Source organism: Dendrobates tinctorius, unplaced genomic scaffold (assembly GCF_039654945.1).
Source record: "Dendrobates tinctorius isolate UK_male_01 unplaced genomic scaffold, ASM3965494v1 ptg000004l, whole genome shotgun sequence".
NCBI lineage: Eukaryota > Metazoa > Chordata > Amphibia > Anura > Dendrobatidae > Dendrobates > Dendrobates tinctorius.
In genome coordinates, this window is record NW_027361672.1 from 27,826,872 (window position 1) to 27,853,203 (window position 26,332).

The following is a 26,332-nucleotide window of genomic DNA, read 5'->3' on the forward strand; positions in this document are numbered from 1 at the left end:
CGTGGCCCTGGGCGCCCATTGTAAATGTTCAGTGTCAATGTGTAAGTCGTGACGCCACCTGTGGTGTTCAGCAATGAAGATGTAAACCAACGCTGCAGACAGATCCTCTGGGACAGATGGTATGGTGCAGCAGTGATGTTATAGCCCTCCACAGGCAGGGCTGTAGTCCCAGGGCAGAGTAGGTGAAGTGACACGTAGATGGTGTAGTGTCAGGCGCAAGGGATGTAGCAGTGCGGGGCAGGTTGGCGCAGGAATAAGTGGAGGACACCAGGGCATGTAGTTCCAAAGCTTTACTCACAGTCTGTTGTACAAACAGGTGCCTGCCTCCGTGCCGTGTCCTCCGGATCAGGGACTCAGTCAACCTCCAGGCCAGATGAAATACTCCTTTCCAACACTCCGCCAACATATGTGCCTTTTCTGAACGTCTCCTCTTATAGCGCTTGTGAGTGAAATACTCCTAGCACTGAGTTACACTGGAGTTCCTCCTGTCCGATGTTCTTATGAACCCTACTTGTACGGCAGACAGCTGTAGCCTGCTTCGGGGACTTCTTGCTTCTAAGTCCCGGCTCACTATCCAGTTGCTGTTGTGCCCCCAAGTCTTGTGTGGGAATAACGTGGTCATTACTTCTATTCCTCCTGTGTCTGCTGCAGGACCATTAGTATCCATACAACCTCGGGGACCGGGCCCCGGCCTTGCGCTTGGAACTTCTATGAAGGGTCCTCTTCTAACCCACGTCCTCTGTTCCCTTTTACTCCTCACGTTCCGTACTAGTCTTTCCTTCTTATGGAGAATCAGGCTTTCAGTCTATGTGCTCTCTCTCTTCCTTTCCTATGCCAGCAGACCCAGGTCACCAGGATGCAGCACTTCCATCCTTCCATCCCTCTCTCAGGGATCTTCTTCTCTCCAACTCTCTAACCAACTCACTACTGACTGACTGTTGTCCTAAACTCTTCCCGCTCTTTGTAATGTAATCTAACTCGACCCACCTCCCAGCACGTTTCGTGTTCCAAGCAGGGAGCCACCAATGGGTGCTTTGCTATACTCCAAGCAGGGAGCCACCGAAGGTGCTTTGCTACACTACTTTGTGGTGTGGGGTGCAGGTGTTGGAGTGTGGTCCGGAGTCTCCACCTTACCTGGATGGTGGGATACCACAACTCAGAAGGAGGTGCAGTACCTCTGTGGCGACTGAGCCTCAGGGGCGCCACATTTACACATCTGCCAATAACTAATGTACTTGCTCTAGAAGAATAAAGACCCCCATACACATTAGATAAATGCTGATTTGGAGGGATCGGCCAACTAATGTGTATGGGGCTTCCTGAATGTCCTTTGACAGGTTGTGTTGGGGGGGGGGGGGGGACATGAGGATTGGCTAGTTGGAATTCAATGGCCTTAGCAGCAGTTCTTCCGTAGAGATCAGTATGACAAGCTAAGCATTCCTGTATATGGGGGAGTCGGTATAGATCTTTAGTATTCTTGCTTCTGTCAGAAGCAGGCAGCTTTCCAGAGTGCACAAAAGAATAAATAACCCTTAAAATATAGCTTTTAATTCAATCACTAAAAACATTAGAAGTGAAAATGACTAAATACCTATGGGGTCAGGGGACAGGATCCAAATAGCGAAATCAATATTGCAATTACATATAATAATAATTATAGATCATGGGGCAAAAGGCTAACATGCCCTAATGAGCCCTAATCAGGCCCTTCCTAACTGCGGAGGTTGGCACCCTAGTTGTTGATGATATGGCGCCCTCGCTCAACGTCGGCATCCCTAGTTACACCCTAGTCCTCCCTACGTATACAAAAATGGGGGACACAAAAAAGACACACACACACACACCTATGTGTTACACCCGGTCCCCGTCCTGGCGCTGCGCCCAGGTCTGCCGCTGTTACACCTGGCCCCCGTCCTGGCGCTGCGTCCAGGCCTGCTGCTGCTCTCCGTTCTGGGCACTCACCTCGAGCCTCTCATGCTGCTGCTCAGTGTTCTGTCCTTCCTCCTGCCTCCTCCTCCTGGCGTCCTGTGAGGAGATCTGTAGCTAAGGCTATTAGGGCACGCCCGACCGCTCTCTTGCCTTCTTAAAGGGGCGGCGTGCATTATTCAAAAAATGCAATTAACCAATGACAGCGCACTGGCTGCTATTTCTGGCCTCTCCTCCATAGGGAGAGCGCCAGAGCAACAAGTATCTATCATTGCTGCATCCGGTTCTCATGCTAACCTGTCTGCGCTGCATCTGCAGTCTCTGTGCATTGTCTAATGCTCTCTGTTTCCACAGCATATCAGTATCCTGTGTTACCTGGTTATATCAGCAACCATCTGGGCCTAAGCCATCCTGTTCCGCCTACAGCCATCTGAGTCCAAGGACTGTATGAAGGTCACTGGAACCGACTCCTTACCAACTAACCGGATCCAGGACCCAGCTCATTAGGGACTCTGCTGTAACTGTTATTATCTCTTTTGGTCCCGCTTGGACAGCTGCCACGTGTTCGGGGTCTAACTGGAGATAGCACCTGTGTCCTCCGGGTATTCCATTCTGGCACTGACTGAGGGGCTTTACTACGGGTACCCGGGGCTCACTAGTCACGCCCCCTTCGAAGCCCCCCGGGCCGTGGTCCCGAGGTTCCACTTAAAAAATAAAAACGAATGTGAACTTCACCATCTCTGCCTCCACTTCCATTCGTTACACTATGATACCGAAAACAAAAGTGAAGAGACATTTTAATGTCTCATGAATAAAGTCCTATAGTGCTGTAAACTTATCTCGTAGTATGTCTACTAGTATAGATACCTGTTATGAATGAGTCACCGTAGGAGGCAAAAGCAGAAATACAAGCTAAGTCCAGAAAACCAGAGAAGTTGGCAACTATCAGATTGCAGACCCCTGAACCTATCAACACAACTAGCAGTAGCCGTGGGGGGTTCCTACGATGTCCTAGACCCCTCGGTCACAGCCGGAGAAATACATAGGCCTAAAGAAAGAAAGGGGAAATCTAAACTGCCCCAGAGCAGACCCCAAAGCAATAGGCAGCCCCCAACATATGACGGTGAAGCAAGATGAAAATACTAACACAGACAGAAAGATAGACTGAGCAAAGACGGGGCCCCAAAACTACCTAGATAGGAAAGGAAAGGAAGGCTGCTGTCTGCAATCTGCCAAAACCCTATCAAAGACATAAGCCAACCAGCTGATATGAAAAAGGCCCTGAAGCAGCTAGGCTTCAAAAACTGAATCAGCACTCAGGTATTTTCAGAAGACAGAGCTAAATGAATTCAGCACACCCCAGCAGGGAATGGCAGAAATCCAGAAAAACAAAGCAAAAACAAAGTCAAAGCACAAAAGCAAAAGACCGAGCAGCAAACTTAGCTTTGGAGGAGCAGGAATTCAGACTGGTCTCCAAGGATCCCACAGAGAAGTCACCCGCAGGGCAGAAGGGCGTCGGCAGCATTATATCCAGTCTGTAACTCCACTCAGCCAGTCACAATCATCAGCCTCAGGTGTTTGACAATCAGGCTCACTACCTTTCTTTACCAGAAGAGGGAGTTCCCCGGGCCTCAGTAATGAAGGGGAAAATGAACTCACAACAGTACCTCCCCCTTGAGGAGGGGTCACCGAACCCTCAACCATGCCACCAGGGCAATCAGGGTGAGCCTGATGAAAGGCACGCACCAATCGTTTGGCATGAATATCAGAGGCGGAGACCCAGGAATTATCCTCCTGACCATAACCCTTCCACTTAACCAAATACTGGAGTCTCCGTCTAGCCAGACGGGAATCCAGTACTTTCTCTACCTCATACTCCATGTTACCTTCAACCAATACAGGGTCTGGAGGTGCCACCCCTGGAACAACAGGTTCAACAAACCTCTTCAACAAAGATTTATGGAACACATTATGGATTTTAAATGTGACAGGAAGAGCCAAACGAAAAGAGACCAGATTAATAATCTCCACAATCTTGTAAGGTCCAATAAATCTAGGCTTAAACTTAGGACAAGCCACCTTCATAGCAATATTTTTTTATGATAACCACACCATATCACCAACCTTAAACTGGGGACCAATGGTCCTATGTCAGTTGGAAAACAGCTGGGCCTTCTCCTGGGAGAGAGTTAACTTATCCACCACTTGGTCGCAGATCTGGTGCATTCTCTCCACCACAGTGTCAACACCTGGGCAGGCAGAGGGCTCCACCTGCCCTGAAGAAAATCGAGGATGAAACCCAAAGTTACAAAAAAAAGGTGACATCAAAGTGGCAGAACTAGCTCTATTATTCAAAGCAAATTCGGCCAAGGGCAAAAATGAAACCCAATCATCCTGATCAGCAGAAATAAAACATCTCAAATATGACTGCAAGGTCTGGTTTGTTCTCTCTGTCTGCCCATTGGTCTGAGGGTGAAAAGCAGAGGAGAAGGACAACTGAATTCCCAGCCTGGAACAGAAAGTTCTCCAAAATCTAGACACAAACTGCACTCCTCTGTCAGATACAATGTTCTCAGGAATCCCGTGTAAACGAACCACCTGTTGTAAAAACAGGGGCACCAACTCAGAGGAAGACGGCAACTTAGGGAGTGGTACAAGATGAACCATCTTAGAGAACCTATCACAAATCACCCAAATAACAGTCATCCTCTGAGAGACAGGCATATCAGAGATGAAATCCATTAAAATATGGGTCCATGGCCTCTTGGGGACAGGCAAAGGCATCAACAACCCACTAGAGCGAGAACACGATTTAGACCGGGAGCACGTCCCACAGGACTGCACAAAATTCCTGACATCACGAGACAAGGAGGGCCACCAAAAAAACCGACTCACCAGATCTCTAGTACCAAAAATACCTGGATGACCAGCCAAAGCAGAGCCATGAACTTCAGACATCACTCTCTTCTTCCACTGGTCAGGAACATACAACTTTCCACTGGGACAACGCTCAGGTTTGTCCTCCTGGAACTCTTCCAGAGCACGTCTCAAATCGGGCGAGATGGCAGAAAGAACTACCCCTTTGCCTAAGATGGTAGCAGGCTTGGTCACCACAGGAGAATCAGCAAGGAAGCTCCTAGAGAGGGCGTCTGCCTTGACATTCTTTGTTCCAGGAAGAAAAGAAACCACAAAATCAAAACGTGTAAAAAACAAGGCCCACCTAGCCTGTCTTGGGTTCAAGCGCTTAGCCGACTCTAGGTAAATCAAATTCTTGTGGTCAGTGAGGACCACGACTTGATGCTTAGCTCCCTCCAACCAATGTCTCCACTCCTCAAATGCCCATTTCATGGCCAACAGTTCCCTATTCCCCACATCATAGTTACGTTCAGATGGAGAGAACTTTCGGGAAAAGAAAGCACAGGGATTCATTTTAGATGCTACAGGATCCTGCACCAATCTCAGAAGCATCCACCTCTACCTGGAATGGAAGTGAGACATCAGGTTGCCGCAAAACCCGGGGCGGAGGTGAATCTTCGCTTCAACTCCTGAAAGGAAGAAACAGCCTCCGGAGACCAATTTAACACATCAGCAGCCTTTTTAGTCAAATCAGTCAATGGCTTGGCAATACTAGAAAATTTTGCTATAAATTTCCGATAAAAATTAGCAAAACCCAAAAACTTCTGGAGGGCCTTCAAAGAAGTAGGCTGAACCCAATCGTGAATGGCCTGTACCTTGGCCAGGTCCATTTCAATAGTTGACGGGGACAAAATAAATCCCAAAAAAGAAGTCCTCTGTACTCCAAAAAGGCATTTAGATCCCTTGACATACAGGGAATTCTCCCGCAAGATCCGGAACACAGTCCGAATATGTTCCACATGAGAATCCCAATCCTTGGAGAAGATCAAAATATCATCCAGATAGATAATCAAAAATTTATCGACAAAATCTCGGAAAATATCGTTCATGAAGCACTGGAAGACAGAAGGGGCATTAGTGAGCCCAAAAGGCATCACCAGGTACTCAAAATGTCCCTCCGTAGTATTAAACGCCGTCTTCCATTCATCCCCATGCTTAATGCGAATAAGATTATACGCCCCCCTGAGGTCAAGCTTGGTAAACCAGCAAGCACCTTTAACTCTGGAGAATAGATCAGAAATCAGGGGTAACAGATACTGATATTTAACAGTAATTTTGTTGAGGGCACGATAATCAATACAAGGTCTTAATGATCCATCCTTTTTGGCTACAAAAAAAAAACCTGCACCCAAGGGTGACGAGGATGGTCTAATATGACCCTTCTCCAACGCCTCCTTAATATAGGATCGCATAGCCTTGTGCTCGGGTACAGATAAATTGAAGAGCCGACACTTGGGAAATTTACACCCCGGGCTCAGTTCAATTGCACAGTCATAACTCCTATGAGGAGGCAGAGACGCAGACTCATTCTCACTAAATACATCATAAAAGTCCGCCAAATAATCAGGAACATCATGCGACTGAGGAGAGGTGGAAATCACCGGAGCCTCACTAAAGGCACACCGACAACCCCAACTCACCACAGACACAGATTTCCAATCCAAAACTGGATTATGAATCTGTAACCAGGGAAACCCCAGAACAACAGTATCATGCAGATTATGCAACACCAGAAATCTGCAATTTTCTTGATGGTCTGGGGCGACCCGCATTACCACCTGGGTCCAAAACTGGGGTTTATTTTTAGCCAAAGGAGTAGCATCAATTCCCCTCAAAGGGATAGGCATCTGCAGAGGTGTCATCGGAAATCCACAACGTTTAGCAAAATCCAAGTCCATTAGGTTTAGGGCTGCTCTCGAATCCACAAACGCCTTGGCGGAAAATGTGAACAGGGAGCAGATCAGAGTAATAGCCAGAAGAAACTTAGGTTGAACACCCCCAACAGAAAACGTGTGTGCAAAGCGTTTCTCTTGTTTGGGACAGACAGAAATAATATGCGAGGCATCTCCACAGAAAAAACACAACTTATTACGCCTTCTGAACTCCTGACGCTGCTCTCTGGAAAAAACTCTATCGCATTGCATAGGTTCAGACATTTGTTCAACAGGTGGCAACACCTCTTGTGCAGCTTTGCGTTCGCGCAAACGCCGATCAACCTGAATGGCTAATGACATAGAATCGTCAAGACCAGAGGGAACAGGAAATCCCACCATAGTATCTTTTACGGCTTCTGACAACCCCTTCCGAAAGAGAGCAGCCAAGGCATTATCATTCCAGGTAGTAAGTACTGCCCACTTTCGGAATTTTTGACAGTACAATTCTGCAGAATCACGACCCTGGCTCAATGCCAGCAGGGTCTTTTCAGCCTGATCAATGGCATTAGGTTCGTCATACAACAACCCCAAAGCTTGAAAGAATGCGTTCACATTAGTCAGAATAGGATCATCTGGTTTCAAAGAAAACGCCCAATCCTGGGGATCGCCACGCAGCAAAGAGATGACAATTTTAACCTGCTGCGTGGAGCTCCCTGACTAGTTAGGCTTCAAGGCAAAAAATAATTTACAATTATTTTTGAAATTCAAAAATTTAGACCGATCCCCAAAAAATACATCAGGTGTAGGAATCTTTGGTTCAGCAGCATGTGAATGAGCAAGGTAGGCGGAAATTCCCCGTACTTCCGCAGCGAGCTGCTCCACACGATCAGACAATTGCTTTATCTCCATTGAGAGAAAAAAAAAAATTCCCCCTACGGCCTCAGAGATATAGAGGAAAAAATATACACTTTTTTTTTTTTTTTTTTACAATTCTTTCCTGCTATTGAGTACCCTAGAATCTGCGGTATGGCGGGTGATTCTGTTATGAATGAGTCACCGTAGGAGGCAAAAGCAGAAATACAAGCTAAGTCCAGAAAACCAGAGAAGTTGGCAACTATCAGATTGCAGACCCCTGGACCTATCAACACAACTAGCAGTAGCCGTGGGGGGTTCCTACGATGCCCTAGACCCCTCGGTCACAACCGGAGAAATACATGGGCCTAAAGAAAGAAAGGGGAAATCTAAACTGCCCCAGAGCAGACCCCAAAGCAATAGGCAGCCCCCAACATATAATGACGGTGAAGCAAGATGAAAATACTAACACAGACAGAAAGATAGACTGAGCAAAGACGGGGCCCCAAAACTACCTAGATAGGAAAGGAATGGAAGGCTGCTGTCTGCAATCTGCCAAAACCCTATCAAAGACATAAGCCAACCAGCTGATATGAAAAAGGCCATGAAGCAGCTAGGCTTCAAAAACTGAATCAGCACTCAGGTATTTTCAGAAGACAGAGCTAAATGAATTCAGCACACCCCAGCAGGGAATGGCAGAAATCCAGAAAAACAAAGCAAAAACAAAGTCAAAGCACAAAAGCAAAAGGCCGAGCAGCAAACTTAGCTTTGGAGGAGCAGGAATTCAGACTGGTCTCCAAGGATCCCACAGAGAAGTCACCCGCAGGGCAGAAGGGCGTCGGCAGCATTATATCCAGTCCGTAACTCCACTCAGCCAGTCACAATCATCAGCCTCAGGTGTTTGACAATCAGGCTCACTACCTTTCTTTACCAGAAGAGGGAGTTCCCCGGGCCTCAGTAATGAAGGGGAAAATGAACTCACAACAGATACCCCAAAAACTAGAAACTTATCTCATAGTAAAGAAAGGGGGGAGAGGGCATCAATGTGCATCTAAAATAAGACTTATCTCGTAGTCAAAAAATACTGACGCGCTGCAATAGGCAGACCCATATAGCAATAACAAATTAAACAAAAAACGTCTACAGAGAAATTAGTATATAATAGACAGCACATATGAAAATTCATATGTCCAAATCTGAGGACAAGCACCAAAGATAATCAGAACACTGCACATTTAAATAGCAGAAAGAAAATCCCGCATTGCATATGCGGCGGCCATTGCTAGTAAACAGGGGTTACAACTGACCCTGTTACACTATGAGGCTCAATCCACCTCAAAAATAGTTGCACATGGACACAATGCACACCATATGTGATATTTCACACATCCAAATAGAAACGAAAGACATGAGGCTACCAAATTCACCTCAGTAATAATTTCTTATGTGATACAAAAAATATATTAATCAGTTAAATTCACAGAGAATGCATGCAATATATAGTATTTCTTGCAGCAGGACATAGTTATTCAAAAAAAACTCCGTCTCAATACTCATTCATCAGATAGTACCACAAAAAAGTCTGCCAGATATAATGTGCAGTAGTATACTTATCAGCCATTGATGCAGATGAAAACCCAATGCGTTTCCCCCTCTAGGTCGGTGAGGGTTCATCAGGGGTAAAAAAGTGGGGTCTCATTACCCCTGGCCGAAAGAGCAATGCAGTGTGTGGCTTGCTCCAGGCGCGTTCAGCGCCGTCATTTTAAAGATTCAGCGTGAGTATAGAACGCCCACTTTCGGTCTAAGATAATCCAAAGTGGTGTTTAAATGGAGCGCGCACTGCGTTCCAGAAACCGGAAGGGAATGATAAAGAGGAGGGACACTAGGTGCTGAATAGTGCTGCTTAATACAGCTCATGACTAGCTGACGTCAAGGCGCGCACCAATCTATTAAAACACACCAGATACACAGCTTTTGTTCAATAGTACCGGACATCTAATAGGTACTGGAGATGCAATCACAATGCGTCCTATCACTAAGCGACACTGTCTGGTGTGAGTGGCTGTCTACAGAAGATACTGTATGTAGAAACTATTTTAATCTTTGGGGCATAGACCTATTATTAAGTGTAGATCTCATTTAGTATATATAATAATGAGGTAGCATGTTAAATCAGCATAGTTGTAAAAATCCAGCATTGTTAGTCTCAGCACCAGACACATTACCCAAAATACCTACTACCCTCATCAATAGCATGGAGCAAACTATATGTATCCTAGAAACCACAAAATAATAAAACTAGTGATATTATATACTGACACAATCATCATTAAGAGGCTCAAAAAAGAGCCAAGAAAGTATACTGGGGATATGTGGGACCACATTGATTATATAGATAACTAATAAAATTTAACTGTTCATTTAGACCTTTCGGGCTCTGTGATTCAAGCCAAAAGATCCAGCGTGTTTCACGCTGCAGGATCTTTTTATCCCAATCTCCCTGTCTTGCTGCGGGCTGAACTCTCTCTATAACACAAAAATTAATCTGTTTGTCATCCCCCCCATGTACTGTGTTAACATGATGGGCAAGGGGGGTATCCCTGTTATGTCTAATGTCCCCCAGATGTTCACCTATGCGGACACGTAATTCACGCTTGGTTTTTAGACATAACAGGGATACCCCCCTTGCCCAACATGTTAACACAGTACATGGGGGGGATGACAAACAGATTAAATTTCGTGTTATAGAGAGTTCAACCTGCAGCAAGACAGGGAGATTGGGATAAAAAGATCCTACAGCGTGAAACACGCTGGATCTTTTGGCTTGAATCACAGAGCCCGAAAGGTCTAAATGAACAGTTAAATTTTAGCAGTTATCTATAATCAATGTGGTTGCACATATCTCCAGTATACTTTCTTGGCTCTTTTTTGAGCCTCTTAATGATGATTGTGTCAGTATATAATATCACTAGTTTTATTATTTTGTGGTTTCTAGGATACATATAGTTTGCTCTATGCTATTGATGAGGATAGTAGGTATTTTGGGTAATGTATATATTGTCGGTGAGACAAGATGAAAACACAAATGCAGGCAGGAAAATAGACTGAGCAAATGATGGGGCCCACACTGACTAGACAGGACAGGAAAGGAAAGACACTGTCCGCAATCACGCAAAAAACCCTGCAAAAAGCCCAACACGTCTGATGCAAATAACACTGTAGTCGCACGACTTCGCCCATTATATCAGCACTCTGGTATATTCTGAAAACAGTGAAAACAGAGCAAAAAGAGGCCAGTCTAATCAGGGACAAAAACAAACTGGCACAAGCAGTAACATATGGACGGTCATTCAGCACAGCCCCAGCCGGAGCTGGCTGACCCACACAAAACTGAGATAGACAAAATCAGATCAAAAGCAAACAGAATAGCAAATGAACACTTAGCTGAACATGAAGGGACTGAGCTGAAAACATCAGACCTCTGGAGGTAAGAAGAAAATCACCAGCAGGAATAGAGGGAGTCGGCTGTCTTAAATCCCAATCTGAAACCCCAGATCTCCAATCGTCGTCCTCATTATCAGGTGGCAAGCCTCTGCTAATCAGATCAGCTCCATTACCTCCAGTAACCACCAGAGGGAGCCCAGAAAGAGAACTCGCAACCCCTCTGTCAATCTGACCAGCTCCACTACCTTCAGTAAAAACCAGAGGGAGGCCAGAAAGCGAATGCACAACACGATGCATTGTGATTGCATCTCCAGTACCTATTAGATGTCCGGTACTATTGAACAAAAGCTGTGTATCTGGTGTGTTTTAATAGATTGGTGCGCGCCTTGACGTCAGCTAGTCATGAGCTGTATTAAGCAGCACTATTCAGCACCTAGTGTCCCTCCTCTTTATCATTCCCTTCCGGTTTCTGGAACGCAGTGCGCGCTCCATTTAAACACCACGTTGGATTATCTTAGACCGGAAGTGGGCGTTCTATACTCACGCTGAATCTTTAAATGACGGCGCTGAACGTGCCTGGAGCAAGCCGCACACTGCATTGCTCTTTCGGCCAGGGGTAATGAGACCCCACTTTTTGACCCCTGATGAACCCTCACCGACCTAGAGGGGGAAACGTGTTGGGTTTTCATCTGCATCAATGGCTGATAAGTATACTACTGCACATTATATCTGGCAGACTTTTTTGTGGTACTATCTGATGAATAAGTATTGAGACAGAGTTTTTTTGAATAACTATGTCCTGCTGCAAGAAATACTGTACATTGCATCCATTCTCTGTGAATTTAACTGATTAATATATTTTTTGTACCACATGAGAAATTATTACTGAGGTGAATTTGGTAGCCTCATGTCTTTCGTTTCTATTTGGATGTGTGAAATATCACATATGGTGTGCATTGTGTCCATGTGCAACTATTTTTGAGGTGGATTGAGCTTCATAGTGTAACAGGGTCATTTGTAACCCCTGTTTACTAGCAATGGCCGCCGCATATGCAATGCGGGATTTTCTTTCTGCTATTTAAATGTGCAGTGTTCTGATTATCTTTGGTGCTTGTCCTCAGATTTGGACAAATGAATATTCATATGTGCTGTCTATTACTATATACAGTGGGGCAAAAAAGTATTTAGTCAGTCAGCAATAGTGCAAGTTCCACCACTTAAAAAGATGAGAGGCGTCTGTAATTTACAGCATAGGTAGACCTCAACTATGGGAGACAAACTGAGAAAAAAAAATCCAGAAAATCACATTGTCTGTTTTTTTTCATTTTATTTGCATATTATGGTGGAAAATAAGTATTTGGTCAGAAACAAAATTTCATCTCAATACTTTGTGATATATCCTTTGTTGGCAATGACAGAGGTCAAACGTTTTCTGTAAGTCTTCACAAGGTTGCCACACACTGTTGTTGGTATGTTGGCCCATTCCTCCATGCAGATCTCCTCTAGAGCAGTGATGTTTTTGGCTTTTCGCTTGGCAACACGGACTTTCAACTCCCTCCAAAGGTTTTCTATAGGGTTGAGATCTGGAGACTGGCTAGGCCACTCCTGGACCTTGAAATGCTTCTTACGAAGCCACTCCTTCGTTGCCCTGGCGGTGTGCTTTGGATCATTGTCATGTTGAAAGACCCAGCCACGTTTCATCTTCAATGCCCTTGCTGATGGAAGGAGGTTTGCACTCAAAATCTCACGATACATGGCCCCATTCATTCTTTCATGTACCCGGATCAGTCGTCCTGGCCCCTTTGCAGAGAAACAGCCCCAAAGCATGATGTTTCCACCACCATGCTTTAAAGTAGGTACGGTGTTTGATGGATGCAACTCAGTATTCTTTTTCCTCCAAACACGACAAGTTGTGTTTCTACCAAACAGTTCCAGTTTGGTTTCATCAGACCATAGGACATTCTCCCAAAACTCCTCTGGATCATCCAAATGCTCTCTAGCAAACTTCAGACGGGCCCGGACATGTACAGGCTTAAGCAGTGGGACACGTCTGGCACTGCAGGATCTGAGTCCATGGTGGCGTAGTGTGTTACTTATGGTAGGCCTTGTTACATTGGTCCCAGCTCTCTGCAGTTCATTCACTAGGTCCCCCCGCATGGTTCTGGGATTTTTGCTCACCGTTCTTGTGATCATTCTGACCCCACGGGGTGGGATTTTGCGTGGAGCACCAGATCGAGGGAGATTATCAGTGGTCTTGTATGTCTTCCATTTTCTAATTATTGCTCCCACAGTTGATTTCTTCACTCCAAGCTGGTTGGCTATTGCAGATTCAGTCTTCCCAGCCTGGTGCAGGGCTACAATTTTGTTTCTGGTGTCCTTTGACAGCTCTTTGGTCTTCACCATAGTGGAGTTTGGAGTCAGACTGTTTGAGGGTGTGCACAGGTGTCTTTTTATACTGATAACAAGTTTAAACAGGTGCCATTACTACAGGTAATGAGTGGAGGAAAGAGGAGACTCTTAAAGAAGAAGTTACAGGTCTGTGAGAGCCAGAAATCTTGATTGCTTGTTTCTGACCAAATACTTATTTTCCACCATAATATGCAAATAAAATGAAAAAAAAACAGACAATGTGATTTTCTGGATTTTTTTTTCTCAGTTTGTCTCCCATAGTTGAGGTCTACCTATGATGTAAATTACAGACGCCTCTCATCTTTTTAAGTGGTGGAACTTGCACTATTGCTGACTGACTAAATACTTTTTTGCCCCACTGTACTCATTTCTCTGTAGACGTTTTTTATTTAATTTATTGCTATATGGGTCTGCCTATTGCAGCGCGTCAGTATTTTTTGACTATGAGATAAGTCTTCTTTAAGATGCATATTGATGCCCTCTCCCCCTTTCTTTACTACGAGATAAGTTTTTAGATTTTGGGGTATCTATACTAGTAGACATACTACGAGATAAGTTTACAGCACTATAGGACTTTATTCATGAGACATTAAAACGTCTCTTCACTTTTGTTTTCGGTATCATAGGTGTGTGTGTGTGTGTGTATTTTTTGTGTCCCCCACTTTTATACACGTAGGGAGGTCTAGGGCGTAACTAGGGACGCCGACGTTGAGCGGGAGCGCCATATCGTCAACCACTAGGGTGCCAACCTCCGCAGTTAGGAAGGGCCTGATTAGGGCTCATTAGAGCACGTTAGCCTTTGGCCCCATGATCTATAATTATTATTATATGTCATTGCAATATTCATTTCACTATTTGGATCCTGTCCCCTGACCCCCTAGGTATTTAGTCATTTTCACTTCTAATGTTTTTAGTGATTGAATTAAAAGCTATATTTTAGGGGTTATTTATTCTTTTGTGCTTTCTGGTTTCCTTTTTGATCATATAATCCCAAACATTCTTTTTGGAGGTCAGCTTTCCAGAGTGTCATTGAGGAAAATGGTGGAAGTAAATGATTTGGAGAAAAATATAAACTGATATTAGTTCAGCAAATTGGATGTCATAGAGCAGAGCAAAATATGCATGTTAGGCTGGTTTCACATTTGCGTTTTTTAGCGCTGGAAAAAAACGCACACCTGCGCATGCGTTTTTTCCCCTATATTTAACATGGGTGCGCATACCTGCGCACTGGTCAGCGCATGTATGCGATTTTCATGCGCTGCGTTTTTTTGGGGTGTGCGTTGGGATTTTCCAGACGCAGCATGTTGCATTTTTTGGCCCTGCAAAAAAGCGCATGCGCACATATGCGCACGTTTTGCGCTAAAAATGGCCATTATAGCCTATGGATGCGCATATGTGCGCACTGGCATGCTCATGTATGCGTTTTTTTGCATATGCGTTTTTTTTTTTAAACCATGGAATTTAGGGGTTTGGGTTAGAGTTAGGGTTAGTTAAGGGGGTTTAGGGTTAGGGTTAGGGTTAGGGTCAGGGTTAGGGTTAAGTATGGTTTTGTTAAGGATTAGGGTCATGGCTAGGGTCAGGATTAGGGTTAAGTATGGTTTTGTTAAGGGTTAGGGTTAGGGTTAGGGTTAGGGTCAGGGTTAGGGTCAGGATTAGGGTTAAGTATGGTTTTGTTAAGGATTAGGGTCAGGGTTAGGGTCAGGATTAGGGTTAAGTATGGTTTTGTTAAGGGTTAGGGTCAGGGTTAGGGTTAGGGTTAGGGTCAGGGTTAGGGTTAGGGTTAGGGTCAGGATTAGGGTTAAGTATGGTTTTGTTAAGGATTAGGGTCAGGGTTAGGGTCAGGATTAGGGTTAAGTATGGTTTGGTTAAGGGTTAGGGTCAGGGTTAGGGTTAGGGTTAGGGTCAGGGTTAAGTATGGTTTTGTTAAGGGTTAGGGTTAGGGTTAGGGTTAGGGTTAGGGTTAGTTAGGGTTTAGGGTTTGGGTTAGGGTTAAGTATGATTTGGTTAAGGGTTAGGGTCAGGGTTAGGGTTAGGGTTAGGGTCAGGGTTAGGGTTAGTAAAGTCATGGTTTTGGTAGTGTGAGGGGCCACCTAAAAATGTTGGAAAAAAACGCAAACGCGCTAAAAACGCATACAAACGCATAAAAACGCTGCGTTTTTTTCATGCATGCTCATAAAAATGCTTGAAAAAAACGCAGCAGTTGTATGCTTATGTATGCGTTTTTTCAATGCGTTTTTTTGCGGGAAAAACGCGCTGCAAAAAAAAGCAAGTGTGAAACTAGCCTTAGTGGGGACTCAGGGATAAAGTTCTCTCAATATTCTAAAAATCTTGCCTTGGACACCAAGTGAGCTTGTTCCATCTCCGAGCAGCAGTAATGCAGACCTACAGAATAACTGCCATGGGCAATCAGATTGGATCTTGGGGTCCATTCATTTTGAGCATGGGACTACAGATGTCTCCACATAACTCAGTATTGTTATATTTTCTTACATTATATTCTAATAAAACAGGCTGTAAATGTTTTGTTAAGTAACCAAATGACATACAAATTTTATAACGGATTCCACAGCATGAAGCAGAGCCAAAACTTGTCCTTTGTCATCAGAAGTTCCTCTGCCAAAAAGATTACCTTTAAAATAAGAGAAAATATACATATGTAATATCAGGAAGAAAAAAAAAAATAGATCAGTAATAATATACGGTACTTTCTATAAACATGAGCTCCTACATTAACGGGTGTCATGCTCGCCATGTCTGTTTTGCCTCATGACCCTGGAGCGGTGTGCACGCGCATCTCATGTCTGCTATCCTGCTTGTTCCCTAGAGCAGTGTGCACACTCACCTCATGTCTGCTGAGCTGCAAGATGCCTGCGTTTCTGCTTTGCCTTCTGTGATCTTCTCGTCATGTCTAGAAACCTTGATCATGTGACGTTTCCTAAGATCCTGCACTGTCTGGTTCTGCAATCATCTCATCATGTCTGAAACCTTGTTCATGTGATGTTTCCTAAGATCCTGCACTGTCTGGTTCTGCAATCAGCTCGTCATGTCTGAAACTCTGATCATGTGACCTTTCCTAGGATCCTGCACTGTCTGGTTCTGTGATCATCTCACCATGTCTGAAACCCTGATCATGTGTCTGCGCTCTGTGATCCTGGAGCATCTGAACTAGGAAGTTCTCCCCTGGTCCTGACCCGGAAGAGGAGGTGCTATGCCCTATATTAGACCGCCCCTTCCTATGCTCAGGGCCTGAGTATTGTGTGGTGTCCCTGCATGGCTGCTTGGTCTGTGGGGCGCTCCCTCTATTCTGTGCCCTTGCACTCTGCTCTGTCGTGCGTCTCTGCACACGCTCCGTGCTCGTACTCCATCTCTTGTCCCGTGCCTTGTCTTATGTTTGTCCGTTGTGCCATGTTCGTCCTTGTCCTGCTTGGACTTGTAGTCCTTCTGTTATTCTCTGCCTTGCCTGTTTTCGCTATGCCTTGTTCCGTACCTTGCCTTGCTCTGCCTTGTTCCTCCCTATGGTCTCAGTCTTTGCTTGCTCTGCCTCGCTCTCTCCTATGGTGCTCTGTAGTGCTCCCTGGCACACGCACCATCCCTCCTTTCATTCCTTTCGTGCTCTTTTCCATGTCCCAAGGCTCTGCCTTGGCCCGGCTCTGGGCTTCGGCCTACGCTCCGCTGCTAGACTCTTTTCCTATTATGCTCTCTTGCACGTTTCTAGGCTAGTCCCAAGGCTCTCCCTTGGCCCGGCTCTGGGCTTCTGACTACGCTCCGCTGCTAGCTTTGTTCTCGCTCTGACCTGATTCCGTGTTTCTGCCTATGCTTCCGTCCCTGGTTCCATACATTGCCTAAGCTCTGTCTTGCTTCTCGTCTTGTCTTCCCGTGCTCTGTTTCTACGTGTGCCCTTTGCATACGCCTGGCCTTCCTAGCCTCCTGTTTGTGCCTCAGCCGTGCCCGCCCTAGCCGTGCCCGCCTGCTTGTGCCTCAGCCGTGCTCGTCGGTCAGTGACAGCTGTGTCACCTGCCATGCATCAGCCGGGTTCGCTGGAGTCTTGCCTTGAACCTTGGCTTGCCTGCCGGATTCCCGAAGCCTGCCGACCGTTGCCAGAGGTCCGGAACCAGATGACTGCGGCCTGATGTCCGGAGCTGATGTCCGCAGCCTGATGCCTGGACCCTGTCGGTCGTTGCCAGTAGTCCGGAGTCCGATGCCATCACACCCCGTCTTGGATCCTGGCGTGTCCTAGCATGCATCCCTTCTAGTAACTCTTGTGTGATCCCTATCACGTATCCTGTCCTGGACCCTGGTATGTTTTCGTGCACGTGTTATGCCTGGAACATTTGTCGTGCCCTTGCACGCATCCTGCCGTGTTTCACTGTTTGTGCCCTGCACCTGATTCCCTGTTATGCCTTGCACCTGAATAAAGTGTGAATCCACGTTTGAGGAAGAAACTGTGTGACTTCGCTTTATGTTTGGTATCCTGTCCGTCCTGTTGTCAGACACTCAATAGTGTCTCCTTGAGCCGGCCGTCTGGTCCAGCTGCCGTGGTGGCTCACCTCCTTGGTCTTTCCCCTGACACTCCCTGTACAGGGGGTGGGTTCTCACTAGATCTGCTCGCCCTAGGTGGGTGGGTGCCACGGCCCAGAGGGTCCACTCTAAAAAAGGGAAATGGGCTCAGCAGAAGCTGAGTCCAGCAGAAGCTGAGTCCATCACAACGGGGATGTCCACTACTATGATAATACTGGCCTACCTCTAGGGTAGGCCTTCAGCAACAGGGATATGTGGGTCTGGTACTGCTACTAATCAGCTGTTCCCTACCGACAGAGACCAGATCTAAAAAGTGTACAGAGTGGAATACATCATTGCCAAGTTTATGGCCTCTGTGCTTGCCACTTGCAGGCTTTAGAGTTTGCAAGCATAACTAGGAAGCTAGCCGGACCACTGACACTGCCCCTGTGCTTCTCTCGTGCTGCAGAGGCAAAGCCGCTTGAGAGTGCTCAATTTGGGCAAGCAATGCCACCATACTGCTTGTACGAATTGGCAGTATTTATTGCCTCCCCCGGCAAACAGGAAGCCGGAGGCAGAGGAGTTGTGTACACCTGAAAAAAGATGAAGCAAACCTTTCAAGAATATATGCTTTGATGACTTAGCATAGAGACTAGATATGGGGTAATAGAATCCATGAAAAATCCTAAATTTTGCACGACTTGCCATCTTTCTCTGTGAGGGTGTATGGTTCTGTATTCCAGCCATCATCTTTCTTTGCAGGTTGTACATCCATATGTCCATAGAAACAGACAGTCGGCTTGTTGGTGTCATTTCCAAACTCTGCAAGAATCACTGGAGGCAGAGGAAGCTTTATTCCAGGTGAATACTGAAATAAACGTAATTAATTAGATGAACCATTATTAGCATTGTCCACTAATGGCAGATGGCAGAATACTGACCTCTTGCTCACCGAGTTCGGCCATCGCTACTTTTCCACCTATCTTCAAGATGTAATCTTTTGTCACATGCATCATGTGGTCAACCTGGTCTCTTTTGGATGGGTCACTGGAATCACTCTCTATTGCGACCCAATCCTTCAATCTCTGGAAGAAATTTAGATAAGTAAAATGTTGGTTGTGTTTTTGGTGTAATGGTCTGGTTTCGTTCTTGGTTTTTACAAATAAGACCTAGATTATACTGTGTATATCATCAACCATACTAATACTAGATCATATAGTATTCCGCATTCTCCACAGTCATTATTCAATTTCAGACAAAAACTGAAAGTCCAATAATTGCTGTTGGAGAAAATAGTGCAGAATAGGGCCTTATCCAAGATATTTGAGGTTGATACAATTAAATTGTACTCCCCAGATGGAGCTATTATTATAGCGTATAGGATTATCCGCTGCAGCAGTTCCACAAGTCACTATGTGACAGAACTTGTGGAAAATGATTGGGAAAGCGAGGATATGATCTGCACCGCCGAATAACTGAAGGTCCGGAAATATTCATATCCTGAAGTGTGGCTTATTCAACGCGTTTCGAAGTACAATGACTTCATCAGGAAATGCCACATACATCATGGTGATCTGCTGTGAATACACTGAGCATGAACTGCGGTCACCTCACCACTGGCATTTTCCCACACGACAATTCAGGCTGTGAGGGAGCGCAGCTTCAGTGACGTCACCGCTTGTCACTGAAGCTGCGCCAGCAGCATCTCCTAATTCACCAGTAGTTGTCAGCCGGGGCGGTCACATTTTAGCACCGTCCAGGTTGAAAACTATTTCTCTCCTAGATATGGATTACTGCGTGGGACACAACAACGGACAGGTATGGTATATTGTTGGCTTATTATTTTATTTTTATTACAGGAGAGCGAGGACTTCGCACGAATTAGGCGTGGTCGTAAGTATAGTTTAATTAAAAATATTAAAGGAGTCTTCTGTGTCTTTATTTCAATTAAAGGATTTTTTACTGGGTGTCCGTGTTTTCTTTACAATTTGACTATGGGGTTAATATTAGGGTAGTCTTATTGACACCTCTCCATTACTAACCTCGGGGCTTGATGTTACAAAGGTGACATCAACCCCCACAACTACTACCCCACTTGCCACCACTACAGGGCAAGTGGAAAGAGTGGAGGCTAAGTGCTAGAATTGGCGCATCTTACAGATGCGCCTTTTCTGGGGTGGCTGAGAGCTGTTTTTAGCCAGAGGGGTGCCAATATCCATGGTCCCTTCCTAGGCTATTAATATCAGCCCACAGCTGTCTGCATAGCCTTTGCTGGCTATTAATTTTAGGGGGACCCCAAGTCATTTTTTTGGGGACCCCCATTTTAATAGCCAGGAAAAGCTAAGTATACAGCTGTGAGCTGATATTAATAGCCTGAGAAGCACCATGGATATTACCCCTTCCCAGGCTATAAACATTGGCCCCCAGCTGTTTGGCTTACCCTCTGCTGATTACAAAAATTGTGCAGGAGCCCACACCATTTTTTTCAGAAAAATAATCTTTTATTCATTAAATACATGTCCAGTAATTTGCACACACACTGTACTAACTGTATTTGTCACTGACATCTATATATCTACCTATTCCTTTTGTCTTTACTGTATGTGAACCATCTCTTCTATCCTGTCGGCTCCTGCAGTGATTTTACAGAACCCGGCAGATGTTTTACCGGCTTTTCTTCTACCTATCCAATATAAATACACATTATATATACAGTATATGTGTATGTCACTGACATCTATAGATATATATATGTATTCTATGTGTATATATCTATTCTATTGTCATGCCCATCATGCTGCATGACCCCTGGAGCAGTGTGCGCGTGCACCTCACTGTTATGATTGTCATGTCTGTTATGCTGCATGACTCCTGGAGCAGTGTGCAAACGCACCTCACTGTTATGACTGTCATGCTGCATGACCCCTGGAGCAGTGTGCATGCGCACCTCATCTCATGGCTGCCTACCGTTGCTGGTGTGCACTCGTGCTCTACCTCATGGCTATACACTATTGCTTGTACGCACATGTGCTTCATCTCATGGCTGTGCGCCATCGCTAGTGTGCACGCGTACCTCACCATGGCTGCATGCCATTGCTATGCGCGCTTTACCTCATGGCTGCATGCCGTTGCTGTGTGCGCGCCTGTCTCTGCTCTGCCTGTGGTCCTCTATGGTCCAGGAGGACCTGATCCAGCAATCCTCTCTATGGTCCTGGAGGACCTGACCATGTGATCCTCTCTATGGTCCAGGAAGACATGATCCAGCAATCATCTCTATGGTCCAGGAGGACCTTACCCGGAAGTTCCCCTCATGGTCCTGACCCAAAAGTCCAGGTGCTAATGCCCTATATCAGACCGCCCCTTCCTGTGGTCGCGGCCTGAGTATCGTTTTGTTTCCCTGCTAGCCTGTTTGGTCTGCTCGGTTGTTCCCTGTATTCTGTGCCCCTGCACTCTGCCCTGTTGCGCTTCTTCGCACACGCTCTGTGCTTGTACTTCATCTGATGTCCTGTGTTTGTCTCTTGTCCTGTACCTAGCCACTGTACTCTGTCTTTCTGCTTCTTTAGCACAAGCTCTGCTCCTTTCCTACACTCTGTCCTATCGTGCTCTCTTGCACAATCCTTTACAGTACTATGCCTCGCTGTGCTGTCTGTACGCACCTTGGCCATGTACTCTGTCTTGAGCTCTATCCTTTCATTCTAACCTTCCGTGCTCCTTTAGCACAAGTCTTGTATCCCGTGCTTTGCCATATACCTGGCTCTGTGCTCTGGCATACGTTCCGCTTTTCCCTTGTACTCGGCTCTGTGCCTCAGCATACGTTCCGCTACCTGTCTGTACTCTGCTCAATGTTAGGCATCGGGTTCCTGTTGCTGCACAGCGGGAATCCCAAGCCCTGCTCCCGGCGGTCTCCCATTCCTCCCCAGCCGCAGAGGAGGTTGCTCAGCAAACTCGTCGGTCCCAGCGCTCTGCCCAGACTAGCTCTATGGGTTTGCTTGCTGCTGCCACCTCTGGCACAGCTATGGCAATGCATGCTGCTCAGCAGCGAGTTTCTCCAGGGTCTAAGTCCCCATTTCGGGCCACTGAGCATGCCCGTGGAGTGATCTCCCATTGGAGATCGAAGGTCACGTGCTCAGGTCCTGCGCGTGTTCGGATTAGCCCATCCGAGAAGCCAGGAGGGTCCTGGACGCGCGCGGCCATAAAAGGTTTGCATGGCCGCTCGGCCATGCGCTAGGATAGACTGTAATTTCAGACTATGAGGAGTGAGTGGTGTATGCACGTATGAATGTCTCTAGTGACTGACTCATTATGAAACCCCTACCCTTGGTACGCATGTGTTGTGCAGCCTAGCCTGCTAGCGCCCAGGCTTAGGTGTAGGTGGATCAGAGTCTGAGTCAGGCTTTAGGCATCATCAGTGACTTGGCACGCCTCAGTGCACGTGCTCCACACTCCATTGCCAGCGTCTATAGCGGCGTTCGTGGCAGCGACGCCGCGCGCTCAGAGGGTCTAGAGGGACTCTAACCCCGTGTCCTTGGGGTAGAGTTCTGTGGCCGCTTTCTGTGCGCACTTTAGCCGGGCTCTGTGAGCTAAACAGGCCTCGGCATTTATATTCAGCGGTAGTGCGGCTCTGTGAGTTAACAGAGTTCGCTCCTGTTCACACGGGGTGACTTAACCCACGTGTGATCTTTCCACACCGCTTTATACTTCCGCCATTACCTAGCAGCAGTATACCACCTCTGCACGGTGGACCCCGGGCTGCGAACGCACCTACTATTATTTTGTAATTTGGTGCGTTCCGCCAGCCCTAACACTCTATGTCTCTGACCCGGCTCTGGGCTCTAGCATACACTCCGTTTCTCTTTCTTGTACCCGGCTCTGTGCTTCAGCCTACGTTCCGCTCCTTGTTCTGTACTTTGCCTTGCCTTGTTTCTTCGCATGCCCTTTGCACGCGCTTGGCCTTCCCTCGCCCGCCTGTTTGTGTCTCAGCCGTGCCCGCCTTAGCCGTGCCCGCATGGTTAGCTGTGTCCGCCTGTTGTGCCTCAGTTGTGCTTGCCTCAGTCTTGCCCGCCTCTCTGATCCTCAGCCCAACCCGCTAGCCAGTGCCCCAGCCGTGCTCTGTGCTTCCTTGCACTCACGTTGTCCCTGCACTGTGCATTGCCTTAGCCTGCTCCTTGGCATACCTCCCCGTGCTTCTCTAAAGCATGCGCAGGCCCTGCCATGAATGCTGGCGTGCCTCCTAGCACAGGCCCTAGCCTGTACCCTGGCGTGCCCTCTAGCACGCACTGGCCCGCACCCTGCTTTGGACCCTGGTGTGCCCTCTAGCACACACCCTGCCTTGCACCCTGCCTTGGACCCTGGTGTGCCCCCTAGCATGCGCCCTGCCTTGAACCCTGCCCTGGACCCTGGTGTGTCTCCTAGCACACTTCCTGCCTGGAACCCTGCCTTGGACCTTGGCGTGTCTCCTAACATGCACCATGTCTTGAACTCTGAGGTGCCTCCTTGCCTGAACCCTGGCTTGCCTCCCGGATGCCCGGAGCCTGCCGATTGCTGCCAGAGGTCCGGAGCCTGATGACTGTGGCCTGATGTCCGGAGCTGATGTCCGCAGCCTGATGTCCGGAGCCTGTCAATCGTTGCCAGATGTCCGGAGTCCGATGCCATCTACCCCTTGCCGGAACCCTGGCGTGCCACCTAGCACGTATCATGCCTTGGACCTTGGCGTGCCCACTCAAGCACCCTGCTATGTATCACTTTGTCCTTATTATCATGTCCTGAACCTGATTAAACCCTGAGACCATGCTTTATTGAAGAAACCCTGTGACCACGCTTTGTTATGTCTTGTGTCCTGCACGTTCCCTGTTGCCTGACACTCACACTTTTGTCTTCCCTGAGCCGGCGGTCTGGTCCCAGCAGTCGTGGTTACTCGCCCCCTTGGTCTTGCCCCTGACACTCCCTGTATAGGGGGTGGTTCCTCACAAGGTCAGCTCGCACTAGCTGGGTGGGCGGCACGACCCAGAGGGTCCACTCTAGAAATTGACCAAGCAAAAGCTGACTCCGTCACATCTATCTTTTCTATTCTAACCTGTCAGTGTGATTTTACTGGACACATACAGGAATTGCCGGCTTTTCTTCTATTATTATTATATATACAGTGGGGCAAAAAAGTATTTAGTCAGTCAGCAATAGTGCAAGTTCCACCACTTAAAAAGATGAGAGGCGTCTGTAATTTACAGCATAGGTAGACCTCAACTATGGGAGACAAACTGAGAAAAAAAAATCCAGAAAATCACATTGTCTGTTTTTTTTTTTTCATTTTATTTGCATATTATGGTGGAAAATAAGTATTTGGTCAGAAACAAAATTTCATCTCAATACTTTGTGATATATCCTTTGTTGGCAATGACAGAGGTCAAACGTTTTCTGTAAGTCTTCACAAGGTTGCCACACACTGTTGTTGGTATGTTGGCCCATTCCTCCATGCAGATCTCCTCTAGAGCAGTGATGTTTTTGGCTTTTCGCTTGGCAACACGGACTTTCAACTCCCTCCAAAGGTTTTCTATAGTGTTGAGATCTGGAGACTGGCTAGGCCACTCCAGGACCTTGAAATGCTTCTTACGAAGCCACTCCTTCGTTGCCCTGGCGGTGTGCTTTGGATCATTGTCATGTTGAAAGACCCAGACACGTTTCATCTTCAATGCCCTTGCTGATGGAAGGAGGTTTGCACTCAAAATCTCACGATACATGGCCCCATTCATTCTTTCATGTACCCGGATCAGTCGTCCTGGCCCCTTTGCAGAGAAACAGCCCCAAAGCATGATGTTTCCACCACCATGCTTTACAGTAGGTATGATGTTTGATGGATGCAACTCAGTATTCTTTTTCCTCCAAACACGACAAGTTGTGTTTCTACCAAACAGTTCCACTTTGGTTTCATCAGACCATAGGACATTCTCCCAAAACTCCTCTGGATCATTCAAATGCTCTCTAGCAAACCTCAGACGGGCCCGGACATGTACAGGCTTAAGCAGTGGGACACGTCTGGCACTGCAGGATCTGAGTCCATGGTGGCGTAGTGTGTTACTTATGGTAGGCCTTGTTACATTGGTCCCAGCTCTCTGCAGTTCATTCACTAGGTCCCCCCGCGTGGTTCTGGGATTTTTGCTCACCGTTCTTGTGATCATTCTGACCCCACGGGGTGGGATTTTGCATGGAGCACCAGATCGAGGGAGATTATCAGTGGTCTTGTATGTCTTCCATTTTCTAATTATTGCTCCCACAGTTGATTTCTTCACTCCAAGCTGGTTGGCTATTGCAGATTCAGTCTTCCCAGCCTGGTGCAGGGCTACAATTTTGTTTCTGGTGTCCTTTGACAGCTCTTTGGTCTTCACCATAGTGGAGTTTGGAGTCAGACTGTTTGAGGGTGTGCACAGGTGTCTTTTTATACTGATAACAAGTTTAAACAGGTGCCATTACTACAGGTAATGAGTGGAGGAAAGAGGAGACTCTTAAAGAAGAAGTTACAGGTCTGTGAGAGCCAGAAATCTTGATTGCTTGTTTCTGACCAAATACTTATTTTCCACCATAATATGCAAATAAAATGAAAAAAAAACAGACAATGTGATTTTCTGGATTTTTTTTTCTCAGTTTGTCTCCCATAGTTGAGGTTTACCTATGATGTAAATTACAGACGCCTCTCATCTTTTTAAGTGGTGGAACTTGCACTATTGCTGACTGACTAAATACTTTTTTGCCCCACTGTGTATATATGTATATATATATATATATATATATATATATATATATATATATATATATATTGTATGTGTGTGTTTTGATGAATATTTCCTTTGAAAACGATCAGTAAATGACAGACAACTGCTGTATGTAAAAGCTCATGTTAAAATTGCATTGCAATCGGATAACAATTGCAATTCACTCGGATGTAAGTCGGATGCTGGGTGTGAAGATCGCATTGTACTCGCATGACACTCGATCGGTTTTTTGATCCAGATTACGGACCTTTTTTTTTTTTTTTCTCACATATGGGTATGCACCCTTAGACAAAGACTCATCCCCAGTAACATAATGTTGCGGAGATCTTAAATTTTCCTGTCCCTAGACAAAGGTACTGTATATGTGGCGCCCCCAGGAGTATGGTCGCCACAATGGCATTACTTTCCTCCAAGGGAGTGTGATGTCATGCTTGGAAGCAATGAAGGGTCTCTCTGTCAGTTAATCACAACACACAACACAGTTCCCACTCCAGGCCAGCAGAGGGAGCTTTGAACCCAAAAACTGGGGGAAGAGCTGCTCTCTGGGGGCCAGGAAGGGGAAATGAGGAGTTTGTGTGAGGAGGGCAACGTGTGTGGACGTGAGGAGAGGAGCTGAAAGACTGAGCAGAGTTCAGAGCTCACTTCTAGCTA

General features: G+C 46.4%; 1 protein-coding gene across 1 annotated transcript in view; it reads right to left on the reverse strand.

The window, feature by feature from the left end:
- LOC141082655 (cytosolic non-specific dipeptidase-like) overlaps window positions 1-26,332 on the reverse strand; it is a 70,344-nt gene that overhangs the window by 23,479 nt on the left and 20,533 nt on the right. Inside the window, exons 3-5 of the mRNA XM_073566606.1 lie at window positions 18,860-19,003; window positions 18,624-18,786; window positions 15,968-16,050 (exon numbers count right to left, since the gene is read on the reverse strand). Coding sequence (XP_073422707.1) covers window positions 15,968-16,050; window positions 18,624-18,786; window positions 18,860-19,003 — 390 coding nt within the window. The remainder of the gene's footprint in view (window positions 1-15,967; window positions 16,051-18,623; window positions 18,787-18,859; window positions 19,004-26,332) is intronic.